The following is a 14,964-nucleotide window of genomic DNA, read 5'->3' as shown; positions in this document are numbered from 1 at the left end:
AGAAGTTCAAAAGAGGAATAAAATTTTTTTTATTTTATGGAAATCATAGGTTGGCGGGGGAGGCAACAAAATGGGTTCCATCAAATTCTGTCAAAGACTAGGTGTTTTGTATGGCTTGGTATTGATACTAAATTAAGAAATAGTTGCTTACAACTATTTCTATCTGGCAGTCTCCTTCAGGTCAGGGGAAGGCAGGCTGGATGGAGCTAAAAATAAGTTGGTTCACAAAGCAGAAATTTTTTGACTATTTGGGAGTTAGCTGTAATTCTGTTCTCCTTTTCTTTCTTTTATGCAGTTTCCACTCTCCTCACTAGAAGAGGAATCTCTTGTTTTTTTAATTGTCTTCTCCCCCTAGACTCACCCAAGATGCCCAGTGGGTAAAACAGGATTCCTGAGAGGCAGGTATGATCACCCTGGTTCCTAGCAAGGGAAAGGACTAGAACCCTTCCAGCCCATGGACTAGTCCCTGAACCAAAGCAGCCAGCCAAGGGGTCATGACAGTTGAGTCTGACAGTGGAACACAGGGGTGGGGATCCGATTGTCACAAGTCTTCTGAGGAAGAAAGATCTGTATCACAGGCCCCCACCTGTGACCCCTTGGAAGCTCTCCTTTCTCTTCCATAGATGAGTTCATGAGTGTATAGGGTGTGTGCTGTTAGAGTAGGAATCTGCAAGTTTCAATCACAGCTGTCTTCTCACAGGGTTTATTTTTTTATTTTTATTTTTTTAAGATTTCATTTATGTATTTGACAGAGATCACAAGTGGGCAGAGAGGCAGGCAGAGAGACAGGGGGGGAAGCAGGCTCCCCGCTGAACAGAGAACCCAATGCAGGGCTCGATCCCAGGACCCTGAGATCATGACCTGAGCTTAAGGCAGAGGCTTAACCCACTGAGCCACCCAGGCGCCCCTCTCACGGGGTTTATTAATGAACCTCCTTGATCTCTGTTTCTGCCTCTCCCTCACTTATCTTACTTATCTTCCAAGACTACCTGAGGGCTAGTAGGATGTCTTGATTTCTTCTTGCCTTGATAGGAATCAGACTGTTTTGAGAAGTGGAGATCCTCAAGGGTTTATGCCTGCCCTCTGAGTTTAGAGATTGGTCACTCCCAAATAACCATCAGTGGGGACTTTTTTTTTTTTTTTTTTTTAAGATGGAGAGGGCCAGGCTATGTGCTATTTCTGTTCTTCTTGCAGAGGCCAAGGAACAGCTCCCAAAGGAAAGCCTGCTCCAATCACTAACTGCTAGTATTTTGTTTTGTTTTAAATATGTTGAAATCCTACAGAACTCTTCAGAGAATTCAGATAAAAGGTGAAGAGTTCACACCACTTCCTTCTCTTCTAACTGCAGCTTCTTGAGAATTGAACAACCGTCTACAGAAATGCTGTCTGTTCCTTATCCATGCACGTGCGCACACACTTGGGATCGCCCTTTTCCCTCCCTGTTGATACAGACTGTGTGTTCTTTCTTTCTTTCTGCACAGTGACCTCTCTAGATGGGTTTCTACTGGCCCTTCTCTTCGGCTTCCCATAGATGTGCCTGCGTGCTAGGAAGTCAGACACAGAGCCCAGAAAGGCTTTCGCATGAGCTGCACCCTTAACCGTGGAATTAGTCATTAATTCAGGGCCCAGCTGAGTTCGTTTTCCATGCGTATGCAACTATCATCACTCTTCTCTCTTTAGAGAAGCCTCCTTGGTCAGGGAAATGCGATGTCCCTCTTGTTTCCTTCTTTCTTTTTAACTCTCGTTTCTGTAGCTGCTTCTCCCTGCTGTGGCTTAAGTGAGCGCTCTGCTTGGTGTTGAGAGTGCTCGGAGCCCCAGGTGTAATTTTCCCAGCTGGGATGGATGGGGTCTCCTTGGGCTTTCCAAGGAGGGCTTCTTACTCTTGTACCGTCATAAGTGGGGATTTCAGTTTGACCACAACTTCCCTCCCGAACCCACATGTCCCTGAGTTAAGTGGTTCAGTGGCTCTGGATCACACATCGCTCAGAAGATTGCCCGCAGTGTTTAATCCCAACACACGACTGAAATGGAAAAAGAATCCCTGTCAAGCTGCTGGAAGGAACTTCCCCTACTTACTGCCAATCTGTTAACTGGGGGAATGTTTAGAAATTCTGATGCCCTGGTTTACTTTGTTCCTCTCCAGATTGACATATACCCCCTCCCTCCTGGGCCCCCAGCAGAAGTAGTACTGTATCATAGCTGGGGTTGGTGGGGGATGGACAGGGCAGGGCCTGCTCCCTTGTTGGCCAGCCTTGTGCCCGGCCTCCACTTCCTAGGCTGCCCTGCCCCTGCCTACTCCTCTTTTCCAAAGGAAGATCTGTGATGGAAATAAGCAGATGGCAGAAAAATACATATAATAGGATCTCATTTTATTAAAAAGACACATGTACATGTGTGCATGGGGAGAGACCAGGAAGGATGTGGACAGGCGGCGATCTCAGGCCAGGGGACAGGCCCTGTTTTTATTTTTCACTTCTTGCTCATCTGCATTTTCTTATTTCCTCCAGCATAGGTACAGCTTCTGGTACCGCGAGCTATCTCTGAGAGGTGGAAGGCTGGTGCTAATAGTGCTTCAGAGCCCCCACAGCGGGAGAAAGTGACTCGTACCTCCTTTGTTAGACCAGTTAACTGTTGTGTTTGGGCCACGCGTATGAGCTCATTGGCTGTCCTTCTTGGGTATTTTGGGTGGGGGAGAGTAGCCTTGTCTCATTTCCCAGGTTTCTGTTTTGCTTCAGAGGTGGTAACGGGAGTGACATCGCCCCCCAGCTGGGACCCTTTGGCCAGAAGCCGCTTTCTCCCTGTGAGCTGCCAAACCTTCACCCCACGCTCTGTCTCTGGCCAAGCTGAGAAAAGCAGCCCCAGAAGCCTCACTTCCTGCCTCGTCTGCTGCCTTCCCCTGACCCCCTCCTGCCCTTCTTCTGAGTGCTGTTATCCTCCTCCTCCAGTTCCTGGGCTTGCTGGCGTGGTCCCGGCCTGAGCCAGGGACAGGAGGGAGGTGCAGAGAGAGTTTGCTGGTCCTTCTGAAGTGTCATTTGCTGGGGGGGGGGGGGTCCCCAGGCTTTGTGTCTGGTAGCCTGGATCCTAGGGATTGCAGCGGCCTCAAGCACTTCACCTTCGCTGGCCGCTTCTGGTGTTCCTCCTCTGGTGTCAGCAGTGGTTGTAGACGGGCTCAGTGTGGGTACTCAGAGTCCCGCCGTTGGAATCGGTCGATCCCTGGTGGTGCGCTGGGCCCCTCTTGGCCGCTTTCGGTCCAGTGTCTGGTCTGCTCTTTGCTTTGTGCCCGTGGACTCCTCCCCCAAAGCACAGACACCTGACCGCTGGCTGTCTGCATTCAGAGCCCCTGTCCCCTCAGCCTTACGCATGCAGCAGTTGGGAAACAGAAGCGGGTGGCTCTGGAAGATAGCACCCAAGGCATCTTATCTCTGGTGTGTGCTGTTTTGTTTTGTTTTTTCCATTTGCTTTTGCCCAAGAACCCCAGCATCCGCCGCTGCTCCACTGCCTGGTGAAATGGCCTGGCCCAGTGCCAGGGTGCTTCGCCAGGTGGTTGGGCTGTGGAGGCGGCTGCATGCGATGGGCCGATAAAACCCCACCGCGCCGTAAACAGGACACTCCACCCTCCCGCAGGCACCCAGCCGGGGCCCCTGCAGCCTGCTGCTTTGTCATGGCCTGGCACGATCTGGGCGTCCCTGCTCAGACAGGGGATCCGATGGTCCTCTTCCCCCCCCACCCCCGTTTCCCAAATCTGAGAGAGGGGTACTTTCCAGAAATGAAACCAGTTCAGCTTCCAACCACAAACAGCCGTTGTGACTTCTCAACGCTTCTTCGTTGACCATAATCACAACAACGGCGGGGCAGAACCCAGTCCTCAGATCTTTCTGGTATATTCCATGAGGGAGAAGCCCACGAGCTCCTGTTTGAACTACGCTCACTTGTGAGTTTTCTTTGGGGACATTCCCCACAGAGTTAGGGCCCCCGTGGGCAGCACGGGCACACACAGACAGCCTCTCCACCAGTTCCTCAAGGCGGTGTCCATGCTGGGGTAGGCGCCACTCCGTCCATGTGTCCCAAGGGACAGTGTGGCTGGAATTCATTCTATGCATCTTTTCTGGGCTGAATCCTTTTCTAGGTTCCTTTACCTGACTTTGTATCCTAAAGAATTATGGAGGAGGGAGGGTTTAAGTGATGTTAACTGGTTCGACATAAGCTTTCTAGCGAAGTCTTCAAGCAGCTTTGCCTCTCACCCTTTGTTCTTGAGAGCATCGCTAGGAAGTGCCCTAGACTGGGCATGAGCTCCCACTTGCCAGATGGGAGAGCAGGCCCTGGGAGGTTGGGTGGTGGTGGCTGCAGTCCCATAAGGAGGAAGGTCAGAAGTGGGTCCTTTTGGAGCCTTGGTCAGAAGTGGGTCCCTCGAAGTGTCTGGGTGGCTCAGTGGGTTAAGGGCTCTGCCTTTGGCTCAGGTCATGATCCCAGGGTCCTGGGATCGAGCCCTACATCGGGCTCTCTGATCAGTAGGGAGCCTGCTTCCTCCTGTCTCTCTGCCTGCCTCTCTGCCTACTTGTGATCTCTGTCTGTCCAATAAATAAATAAAATCTGTAAGAAGTGGGTCCCTCACATCTGACCTCTTGGGGACCACACTGCTCACACTCCTCACACTCCACTGTCGCCCCTTGGAGGATGGCACAAGACCCGTCACTGTCAGATTCTAGCTTTGGTTTGTGTTGTACTTGGGGGGAACTTGACACATGGGTTTAGCCCTTCATCGGTCTCAGCGCCCACATCAGCAGGTGCTCGCCAAACCACTTAGGATGAGGTTTCTGAAGTAAGTGGTGAGTTTTCGTTTCCTATCAAAATTGAATTTTTCAAAAAGTGCCCCTCTCATTTTCTGGGCATGAAGGAAACATGGCATTTTAACTGTCTTCAGAGGTGTCAGGACTGCCAAGAATTGGGGGCTGGGGAGGGGAAGTGGGGACTTGCTGAGGTGTCTTCAGACAGAAGGTGATTCTGTCACCTTGTGACTGGTAGGAGCTATGCCAGTGGTAGGATGTGGTCACCCTAGAAATAAGGCTGAGGCCCAGCTGCCTCCTTGAAGGAAAACAAACTGGGGCAAGACCTCCAGGTTTGACTTGGATGCAGTGAAGTCCTTGCAGGTCTGGCAGAGAGAATGGCAGCAGGGGTCACTGGTCCTGGATTGGGGTCCTCAGTTTCTCTCCATTCCTATTTCCCACCCCCATGTTTTTTTTTCTTCCTTTTTTGTGTGTGTTTGTTTCTTCGTGTGTTTGTGTGTGGGTGGGGGTGTTGGTATATGGAAGAGCAAGTCAGGACCCATGACCCCCTCAGAGTCTTTGTGAATCACTTTGGTCAAAGGTAGCCAGAAAGCATGTAGAGTTGACCAGAGTGGGTGGTTGGATTCTCACCACATATTCTAGGATTCTGGGTCCTGCCTTACCCCAGGGGTACTGAGAGTATGGTCCCATCTCTGATTGCCACCCTTAAGCTTGGGTTCCTACTGTAGCTCATGAGTAGGGTGGATTATGAGGGGTAATGTGAACAGTTATCAAATGGGTGTGCTTTAAATTATCCCTGGGAGATCGTAGAATGCCAAGGTTTCAAAAACTTCAAAAAAAAGAAAAAGAAAAACCCAACCAACCTGAAAAACAGAAAGTCAGTACAGACACCTGGATAATGCCTGCCATCAAAAGACTCCCTTCCCCAAAAAGGTGCTCTAAAGACAGTCCTTCCGGCAGGTGTCTAGGCAGGTGTCCCCTGCAACCTCAGAGAGTGTTTCTGATGCTGAAGGGCCAGGAGCCCAAATGGGGTGATTGAGGAGGAAGGAGACTTGGTTTAGGTGTAGGACTGCCTCAGACCTCATGGGCAACCGAGTCCAGTATGAGACTGGCCCACTCTGGGCCTCAGTTCCCTTACACTCCCCCCGCCCCCCCGTTTGGGGCTGATGGGAGAGTAAAGACCCAGAAAGGACTTTGCAGATGGGGTGAAATTTAAAAGTTCTCTGTAGATACCAGAGAGCCCTCGTGGTCTCCGTGAAAGAAAAATCTCCAGGAGGCTTTTGCAGCAGTTTCTGGGGGAAGACTGGGTGAGGCTGTTCCCAGAGATTCCCTCCTCACTGTTTTCCCTGCCTAGGAGTCCTGGCCCTCATTTGCACAGCGATGAAGCAGCTGTCAGGATCACCACGTTCTGGCCTTTATGCCAGCCTCTTCCTCATCAGCTTGCCACCTGCCTCTCTACGGCTCTGTCATGTGATCCCATAAACTCACTTTCGGGGTCTGCCGCCCACTTCATTCCCTAGGCTCTCCTAAGACAGTTTTGGAGGCCCACGGGGCAGCGGTGTTGTGTTTGACCAGCATGCATCAAAACCTCCCCAAAACATCTGGATTACCACCTTTTATTCATTCATTTATTTATTTATTTATTTATTTATTTTTAAAGATTTTATTTATTTGACAGACAGAGATCACAAGTAGGCAGAGAGGCAGGAAGAGAGAGAGGAAGGGAAGCAGGCTCCCTGCCAAGCAGCAGAGAGCCCGATGTGGGGCTCGATCCCAGGACCCCTGGGACCATGACCTGAGCTAAAGGCAGAAACTTTAACCCACTGAGCCACCCAGGCGCCCCTGGATTGCCACCTTTTAATCTTAAACCTAGGATGGGAGAAAGAGTGGCTGACTGCAAATGGGGGACGTGAAGTTGGGACTTGAAGCCAGCATGCCTGTCACTGACTGACTGGGTGATAAGGCCCAGGGAGGAGAAGAGAGAGGCCAGACCTTCCTGAGCCAGAGAAAAAAAGAGACAAGCAGCCATGGGGGCTTTACTCATGGGGAGGGGGTTGAGCATGGATGCGCCAGGCAGACAGACTTCGAATCTCTGATCTGATTAGAGTAGATTCCCTTGTATTAATGGTTTTTAAATTTTATATGAAAACTTAGGCATCTGCCAATCACTAGCCCTGTGTTCTCAGCACTGTGTGGGGTACAAAGATAAATTAGAGACAGTCCTTGGCCACAGGTTGTTTATTATCTAGGAGTTAAAATATCCATAATCCAAGAGAGAGGATTCTAGGTACTAAAAGAGTACAAAGTGCTGAGGGAAATCAGAAAATTCTTCCAGGGAATCCAGCAGGCTTTGTGGAGGTGGAGACAATTAGGCTGGCCCGGGCACATGGGGCAGATACCGACTCTGGGCACCTGTGCAAAACGTCAGAGGAAGGAAGGCATAGGACATGGTGGGAAATGGTGCATTTTACAGCTTGTCCAGGACACAGAGACCCTGAGGAAGAGTGAAATGTGCAGGAAAGATAAATGGGACCAAGACATAAGGCCTTTGGCTACTGTCTTTGAAAACGAAAATGAACTTTTGAAGAGTTTTAACAGAAATGTTAAAGATCTTTTAAAAAGGTATCTTGCAGGCCAGTATATACTATTTGGAAAAGTGTTTATGTAGTATAAGGTGAAAACATATTGCAAAATCATATGTACGGCATGATCCCATTTTTTATTTTAAAGCACACACACAGCAGTCTGACGGACAAAGGTGTATCTCATAGCATTGTGGGGCTTATCTCTGGGTATTGAGAGTCGAGGCTTTTCTTTTTGTTTGTGTATTTCCTGACTTTTCTGTAGTTCACACTTAACTACTTTTGCAGTGTGTCATTTTCTTCTTCTTCTTTTTTTAAAGACTTTATTTATTTATTTGACAGAGAGAGATCACAAGTAGGCAGAGAGGCGGGCAGAGAGAGAGGAGGAAGCAGGCTCCCTGCCGAGCAGAGAGCCCGATGTGGGGCTTGATCCCAGGACCCTGGGATCATGACCTGAGCCGAAGGCAGAGGCTTTAACCCACTGAGCCACCCAGGTGCCCCATTTTCTTCTGTTTTAAATGAACACATATGATAGCTCAAGGAGAGGTCTCAGAAATATCCCAGGAATTAGATAAAAACAGTCTGAAAGTTATCCAGGTGGTAACATTTGTGATGTCCAGATTGTGGGCAGGAAGACCCTTCAAATATGGGATAATAATGTGGGAGTGGTTAAGCAGGCAACTGTATACCAACCTAGTGGGATGTTATGTAGTCATTGGAAATGGCAAATAAGTAGATTGTTGATACTTGGAAGTGGGTATATGAAATGGGTAGAACAAAGCAGAACGTAATGTATATTTCATGTTGATTTAAACTATGTCAAAATGTGTATAAGTAGGTAAACAGGTTTAGAGAATATACAGTGTGGTTAGCATCTACTTCTCTATCATGGTAAATGCTTAACATAAATTTTACCATTTAACCACTTCAAGTTCATTATTCAGTGGCATTAAGTACATTCACAATATTGTGCAAACCTCACTACCATCCATTTCCAGAACATTATCATCATGCCAAGCAGAAACTCTGTGCCCATGAATACTCCACATTCCCTTCACCCCCTAAGTCCCTGGTAACCACTATTCTACTTTCTGCCCCTATGAGTTTGCCTTCTAGAAGTGGAATCATACAGTATTTGTCCTTTTGTGTCTGTCTTATTTCACTTAGTATAATGTTTTGAAGCTTCGTCGTATTGTAGAATGAGTCCGAATTTCATCCCCCTTGGAGACTAATGGCCCATCGCATGTATACCCCACAGTTGGTTTAGCCATTCACCCATTGATGGACATCGGGTAGCTTCTACTTCTTGATTGTCGAGAATGGCGCTGCTATGAACATGAGTGACCAAGACCCTGCTTTCAGTTCTTTTGTATGTTTACCTAGAAGTGCAATCACTGGATCATATGGTAATTTGATGTTTAACTTTTTGAGGAACTGCCAACCTGTTGGTGTGTTTTTAATATAAAGCTCTTCAAGTTTATTTATACCTACGATCCCTAGTTCCTTTTGCTCTGCTTGATGCACACACGAACTATCAAGGGATTGCTACAGATGTGAAAACGTTTTGCTCTGTTGAAAGGAAAGAGCCTTTACAGATCTTAAGATAGTAGAATTTTTTTTAAGGTTTTTTAAAAAAATTTATTCATTTGAGAGAGATACAGAGACAGAGAGAGCTCAAGCAGGGGGAGAGGGAGAAGCAGACTTCCAGCTGAGCTGGGACCCCTCCCCCACCCCTTGATCTCAGGACCTGGAAATCATGACTGAGCCAAAGGCAGACAGACGCTTAACCATCTGAGCCCCCCAGGCACCCCAAGATAGAATGTTCTGAGTGTGGCTGTGGAAAGCAGGGTCAACCCAGCTGATTGAAACTTAATAGATGATTCTGGAACCCTTAGATTTTATCAGCAGCCTCAGTTTTTACCATCTCCCAAAAAGCTTTAACCAAGGTAAAATTTAAATGGATGGATTTATAATTGCTTTATTTTTGTCCAATTTAGCCAGAAGAGGGGAGACAGAGGAGGGAACCAAAAGAATGATTTTCCTAAGCTAGATTCCTCCATCCCTGATGGTTGATAGGAGTTCTATTGTTCTCTTTGTCTTAGTCACCTAGGTTCCCTGAGCTAACCAGTCATGAAGGAAATGTGAAGAGTCCTTCAGTTAATTGGGTTGAATTTGTGCAGTCCTCAGGAGCCCTGCAGTGGGTGCCAGAGAGAGGCAGGGCAGAGGATAAAAGCTTGTTTTGGGGGCCACTTAGAGTTCCCTCATTAATGATGGGAAACAGTCTTGCCCTCGGGTACTTCGAGACTTAGGAGTTCAGGGCTCCTGGTCCTTTAGGAACAGGAGAAAGAAGACATGTATAATAAAATCACCCCTTGTCTGAAGTAAAATGATGTAAATCGTTTCCAGTGATAAAGACCAGCCGTTAAGTCAGGATACCTCTGGTCAGACTGTATTTGCTTTTATAGGTCTCTTCAAATAATCTTTTAGGATGGAGGTGGATACAAGTGAAGACATGGCCGTCAGGTGAGGCTTTCCTAGGAGACAGGATTGGTTACTTGTCTCCTTCCTCCATGCTGACGTCAAGGTGTGCGGGCTGTGCTTTCTTCCAGCCAGCGTCCCATGCTCCGTGGCCCCAGAAAAGTCAGTGTGTAGGCCTCAGCTGCCCCAGGTCCGGCGTACATTCTCCCTGGACACCATCCTCAGCTCCTACCTTCTGGGCCAGTGGCCACGAGATGCCGATGGGGCCTTCACCTGCTGTACCAATGACAAGGCCACCCAGGTAATGACGCGTTCTCCTAAGGGGATAGGGATGGGGGTGGGGGCTGGCTCAGGAGGCCTTTGGTCTGCTTACCAACTCTCAGTCACTGACATGATCTGTCCTGGGTTTTGGCCGTATGTCTTCACCATGTGGCTTCTCAGCATCTGATACTTACCAGCTCAGTTCTGTCTGTAAACCTACCATGAAAACGAGCTTGCATCCCACCTGGCTGGTGCAAGAGAGAAGTCAGTCTGGGTTTCCCAGTCTGGCTTTGAGTATTTGTGTGTGGGTCAGCAAGAGTTGACTTTGGAATCTCTTCTAGGTTTTCAAAAATGAGATTTACCTTTCTAAAATTAAGCAGGCCAACATTCAACCGAGTTTACATTCCCCAGACAACTGGGAGAGGGGGCCAGAAAGTGTCTTGAGCTGGGATAGATCTCCCTGGAGCAGTAGGAGTGGAAAGCTCTCAGATTGTGAAGACTCCAGCCCTAGCCAGCAGCCCATTGGAGTCCAGTGGGACCGTTTGAGTCCTTTGGAGCCCAGGTCCTCTGTCAGTATTTTTTCCTGGTGGTCTTTTCACTAAGAATCCTGAACTTCAAAGGAAACTCCGCGGGTCACCTGGCCCCTTGGCCAGTTTTCAAATAAGATAGTGTTCACCTGAGCAAGGGGTCATTTCCTATGTAAAATTATACAAAGATATTTCTTTCTTTTCTTTTCTTTTTTTTTTAAGATTTATTTATTTATTTGGGGGGGGGAATGCACACGCAGGGTTGGGGAGGAGTAGAGGGAGAGAGAGAATTCCAAGCAGACTCCCGCTGAGCCCAGAGCCCAGCTCGGGGCTGGATCTCATGACCCTGAGATCACGACCTGAGCAGAATCAAGAGTTGGACTCTGAGCTAACTGACTGAGCTACCCAGGCACCCCATACAAAGATACTTCTTAATCTGATTCAGGACTTCACCATTCTTAGCAGTTGAGTCCAATCTTTTCCCTTTTGATACATAAACCCATTCCTCTTTGACTTCAGAACAAACGACTTGTTCTCAGGAAAGAGGAAACAGGGTGGGTAGCGTGGGGCCTCAGAAGCAGGCCTGCATCCTGGGGGGTCCTGGGCAAGTCAGCTCTTCCTTTGCAAGCCGGGAGTGTGTACCCGCTCGGCTTGCTCGCAGGTGGGGTGACAGACAAGTGTGAAAGTGTTTCGTTCCCTCACATCCCCCTGCCTCTTCTGTGCACATCCCGTTGGTCCCTTGCTTTTATTTATTATTATTTTTTTTAGTAAGCTCCACTTTCAAAGGTTGCTAGTGAACGTCTGAATGCCCAGTACTGTTCTCGGCATGTTGGAATGAAGGATAAGGAAATGAGAACAAGATTTGGCCTCTGTGAGTCTGGATGCCAGTTCCATGAAGGCCAGTGAACAGACAGCCAAGAGATGAGATGAGGCCAAATGTTTGGCATGGTTTAGAGGAGAGAAATTCTCATGGGAATGCCCCACCTTGAACCAGAAGGAATTGGCCACAGCTGAGATCAGTGGCCCTCTTTCGATCTACGGACAGAATGTGAAGGGAGGACATGCTCCAGTGGTGGACAGCAGGGGCCTGCCTCCTTGGAGCCCCAGGCATTGCTGTGCCCTGTATCCTTGGGAAAGGCTGAGTAAGACACCTTCTGCTTTGCCCTCACAGGCCTGGAGTACACACTCCCTTCTCTTCGGAGAGGAGGGTTTAATTCAAAGAAGGTATCTAATCAAGCAGGGCTTCTAGGAGGACAGGACCTGAGGCTCCTTCCAGTGTGCAAGCTCAAGTGTGACATGCCCCTTTGTCAGGTGCGGGCTTCCCACCTCTCCCTGCCCCTGTCACTTCCGGCTACCGACCTTCTAGGAAGCCTCTACCCCACTCCTTGGAGACCGTTCTCTTTGTCAACTCAAGGGAGGGTTGGCCTCAGATGTTCCCTGGCGGGATTTAGAGGCCTGGGCTCTAGGCTGTGTGTTTTTGCTCGGGCTCCAGCTGCAGGCCAGATCTTTTATATAACAAGTCTGGGCTTCTTGCCACGGCGAGACAGAGGTCAGCGATGCGCCTCCGTGGGTCTGGCAAGGCCAGGCTGTGCAGCTTTCCTCTTTTCCCGGGATGGGCTCCAGCCCTCGAGGAACTCTTAGCAACCTGTCAATATTGTGGCCGGAGTCAAGACGTGGGAGAATTCTGATCAACGTAGGCATCCAAACCAAAGTATGCAATCCTGCCCATCTTTCAGTCCTGGCCTTCTGGGAATTTTCGGTTTCTAGACTTGGGGCTCCAGTCACATTTTTGCTTGAGGCCCCCACTCTACCCCAGCCTGGCACGGGCTACCTCCTTCAACACTGACATTATACCGGGAAGCCCTGAGACTCTCCTGCCCTCTCCCTAAGTGATTGGTGTTCCTTCTCTCTGCAGAACGGGCATATCCCCAGAACAGACCAGAGATGAGGGAGAGGTTTTATTGGGGAGCTACAAGGGAGCATGGACAAAGGTAGAGGGAAAGTAAGGAGGCAGGATTTACCAAAGTCCTTGAAAGCTTTTATGTTGTTAAAAAAAATAATAAATTGAGGCCAGCACCCTTCCCTCCTTCCTCTGAGCCCTATCCCTGCCTTTTGCCCCTTCTCTTCCAGACACACCAGTGTTAGGACTCCTGACTCCTGTTGTGTCTGGCAGACACAGTTTGCCCCCTACCCCCCACCCCAGAGCCAGCAGCTAGAGTGTATGTGTTTGGAAACCACGTTAGCCCTGGTGTTCCTGGGGACATGCCTTGTAGTGAAGGCAGTAGCCGTTGTTAGGCTGAACATTCTAGAGGAAGCAAGAATGTTCCCCGTTCCAAGCAAGTTTCTGACCTAGGCAGGAGACAAAGAGCACCTGTCATTTGGATAGCCGAGCATGCTGCATTCTCAAATTTTTCTCACAAGATGGTTACTCAGATTATTTGGGTCAGGGGAGGAAGAGAGGGGGATGAGTCTTATTTGGTGGAATAGGGTGTTCTGTGAAGCTCTGCATGTTCTGAGCCCGGAAGAGCCATGGGAGAGAGCTGCCCAGGTCTCCCAGAGACAAGCTGGGTGAGCCCAAGGAAGGGCTTGGGTACGGTGGGAGTAGGGCACAGAGCGGCCAGTCAGGGAGGACTGGCAAGGCTCCTGGATGGAGTCACCATCATCAGGAGGAGGTTCTTCGTGTGTTAGAGGACTTTCTTCAGTTTTCTTCAGGCCAGTATGAAGATGTTTTCCCCTCTCTGGACCACCGTGTCCCCAGGTTAGCTGACAAACCCAAGCCAGCCACCAAGTGCTCTGAGCCGGCCCAGCTAGTGGCTGGGCCAGGGCTAGGTGCTGTCTCCACCTCCCTTCTTGCCGTGCAAAGCCCTCGTGTCTCCGTGTGCTCTTCTGCAGGGAGGAAGTGGTCTCACCACAGCTGGAATGACTGTTTGAGCACAGTTCCCCCGCTGGTCTCATCCTGCAGACACACGGGACCCTGGGTTCCCGCTCTGTTCGGCCCCCCATGCTGCTCATCCCAGCCCTGGGTGTGGGGCCTGGGCATGGTGCCTGGTTTCCAAACTGGCAAGCAAGACCAGTTGTTCAGCAGATGGCTTGACAGCAGCACAGAATATTTGAAAATGGGTACGTGCTGGAAAATCCAAGGGTTCCATGGTCACTGGAGGGCCGAGGCCAGTGTCTTTGGCCACCTCCAGCCGGAGTTCCTGGCCTGGTCCGGTGGACCACCCTCAGAGAGCCTTTTCCTGCCTGTGTTTCGCCAGAGTCCCCCGGGGGCTGAGTCCCTTCTGACTGTCATGTTCCACACGTAGTCACTGAGCATCTGTACCGGGCCAGGCACCACGCTGTTCTTGGTCCCTGCACAGGTATGCAGAGCTATGTTCCCAGGGCCTGCCAGGCTCTGCCAAGGTTCCTGGAAACTGCATGGCCAGGACTCTTGCCTGGAAGTCCAGGTGGAAAGTGAGTTGGGTTGGCGTCAGAGAACCGGGTTCCAATTCGGAGGGTTTCAGCTCCCTCCCGCCCCTGCCTACTTGTTCTGTCAGGCTGTTCTTTGGAAAGCTGCCCTCCATGCCCACCCCCAGTTAATCCTCTGGCAGCTGAGATGCCCAGGCAAGGCTTCCTGGCTTTGACCCCTATCCAGGCTGGCATAATCTGATCAGCGTCCTGTACAGTTTGGTGATGTTGCTTATGGCTAGTACGTGGTCCTGCTTTTCTCTCGGCTACTCCCCGTGGGCCAGGGTGTTAAAATAAATCTGTTCCAGTGCCTGAATCCCCTTGATGAACATGATGCTTTGGCCTGCTGAGCTGAAGCTCCACTTCCAGAGGGTCATCTGGAAGCCGTCCTGCTGCATGGCTTGACCCTTATTGTGCAATAAAAGGGGGACTCTTCGAAAGGTAGGCTTCCTTAGCTGTGTCTTTTCTGTGCTCCAGGAAGACCTTGGCTTAGACCTCTGCCGTGAGACCCAGAGGTGAAGCCGCCCGTCTGCCCAGATGCACTGGAACTAGGGAGCAGGGTGTGGGTCCCACTCTTGACACACCCCGTTCAGTCGGAGGGGCCAAAGCCCACACTCATGCATGGGCTTGCTTTACAGATGCTCAGATGTCCATGGCTTCAAGCACAGGATGACCTGCTGTCTTAGGTTCCCAGAGCTGGTGTGACAAATGATCTCAAACTCCGTGGCTTAAAACAACAAAACTTGATTCTCTCACACATCCACAGGCCAGAAGTTAGAATTCTGTTTCACTGGGCCAAGATCAAGGCGTTGGCAGGGCTGGCTGCTGGGAGAGCCATTCCTTGCATCTTCCGGCTTCTGTGGCTGCCAGCGGTCTTTGGCTTGT

The 14,964-nt window shown here is 49.8% G+C and overlaps 1 protein-coding gene across 2 annotated transcripts in view; it reads left to right on the top strand.

The window, feature by feature from the left end:
• FAM117A (family with sequence similarity 117 member A) overlaps positions 1 to 14,964 on the top strand; it is a 44,725-nt gene that overhangs the window by 16,803 nt on the left and 12,958 nt on the right. The window contains exon 2 of one of the 2 annotated variants that reach the window (XM_059379983.1): positions 9,976 to 10,145. The exons of the other annotated variant lie outside the window; for it this stretch is intronic. Coding sequence (XP_059235966.1) covers positions 9,976 to 10,145 — 170 coding nt within the window. The remainder of the gene's footprint in view (positions 1 to 9,975; positions 10,146 to 14,964) is intronic. 2 annotated transcript variants of the gene reach the window in all.

The sequence above is a fragment of the Mustela nigripes genome, chromosome 16, assembly GCF_022355385.1.
Source record: "Mustela nigripes isolate SB6536 chromosome 16, MUSNIG.SB6536, whole genome shotgun sequence".
Lineage (NCBI taxonomy): Eukaryota > Metazoa > Chordata > Mammalia > Carnivora > Mustelidae > Mustela > Mustela nigripes.
This window is presented reverse-complemented; position numbering and strand designations above follow the sequence as displayed.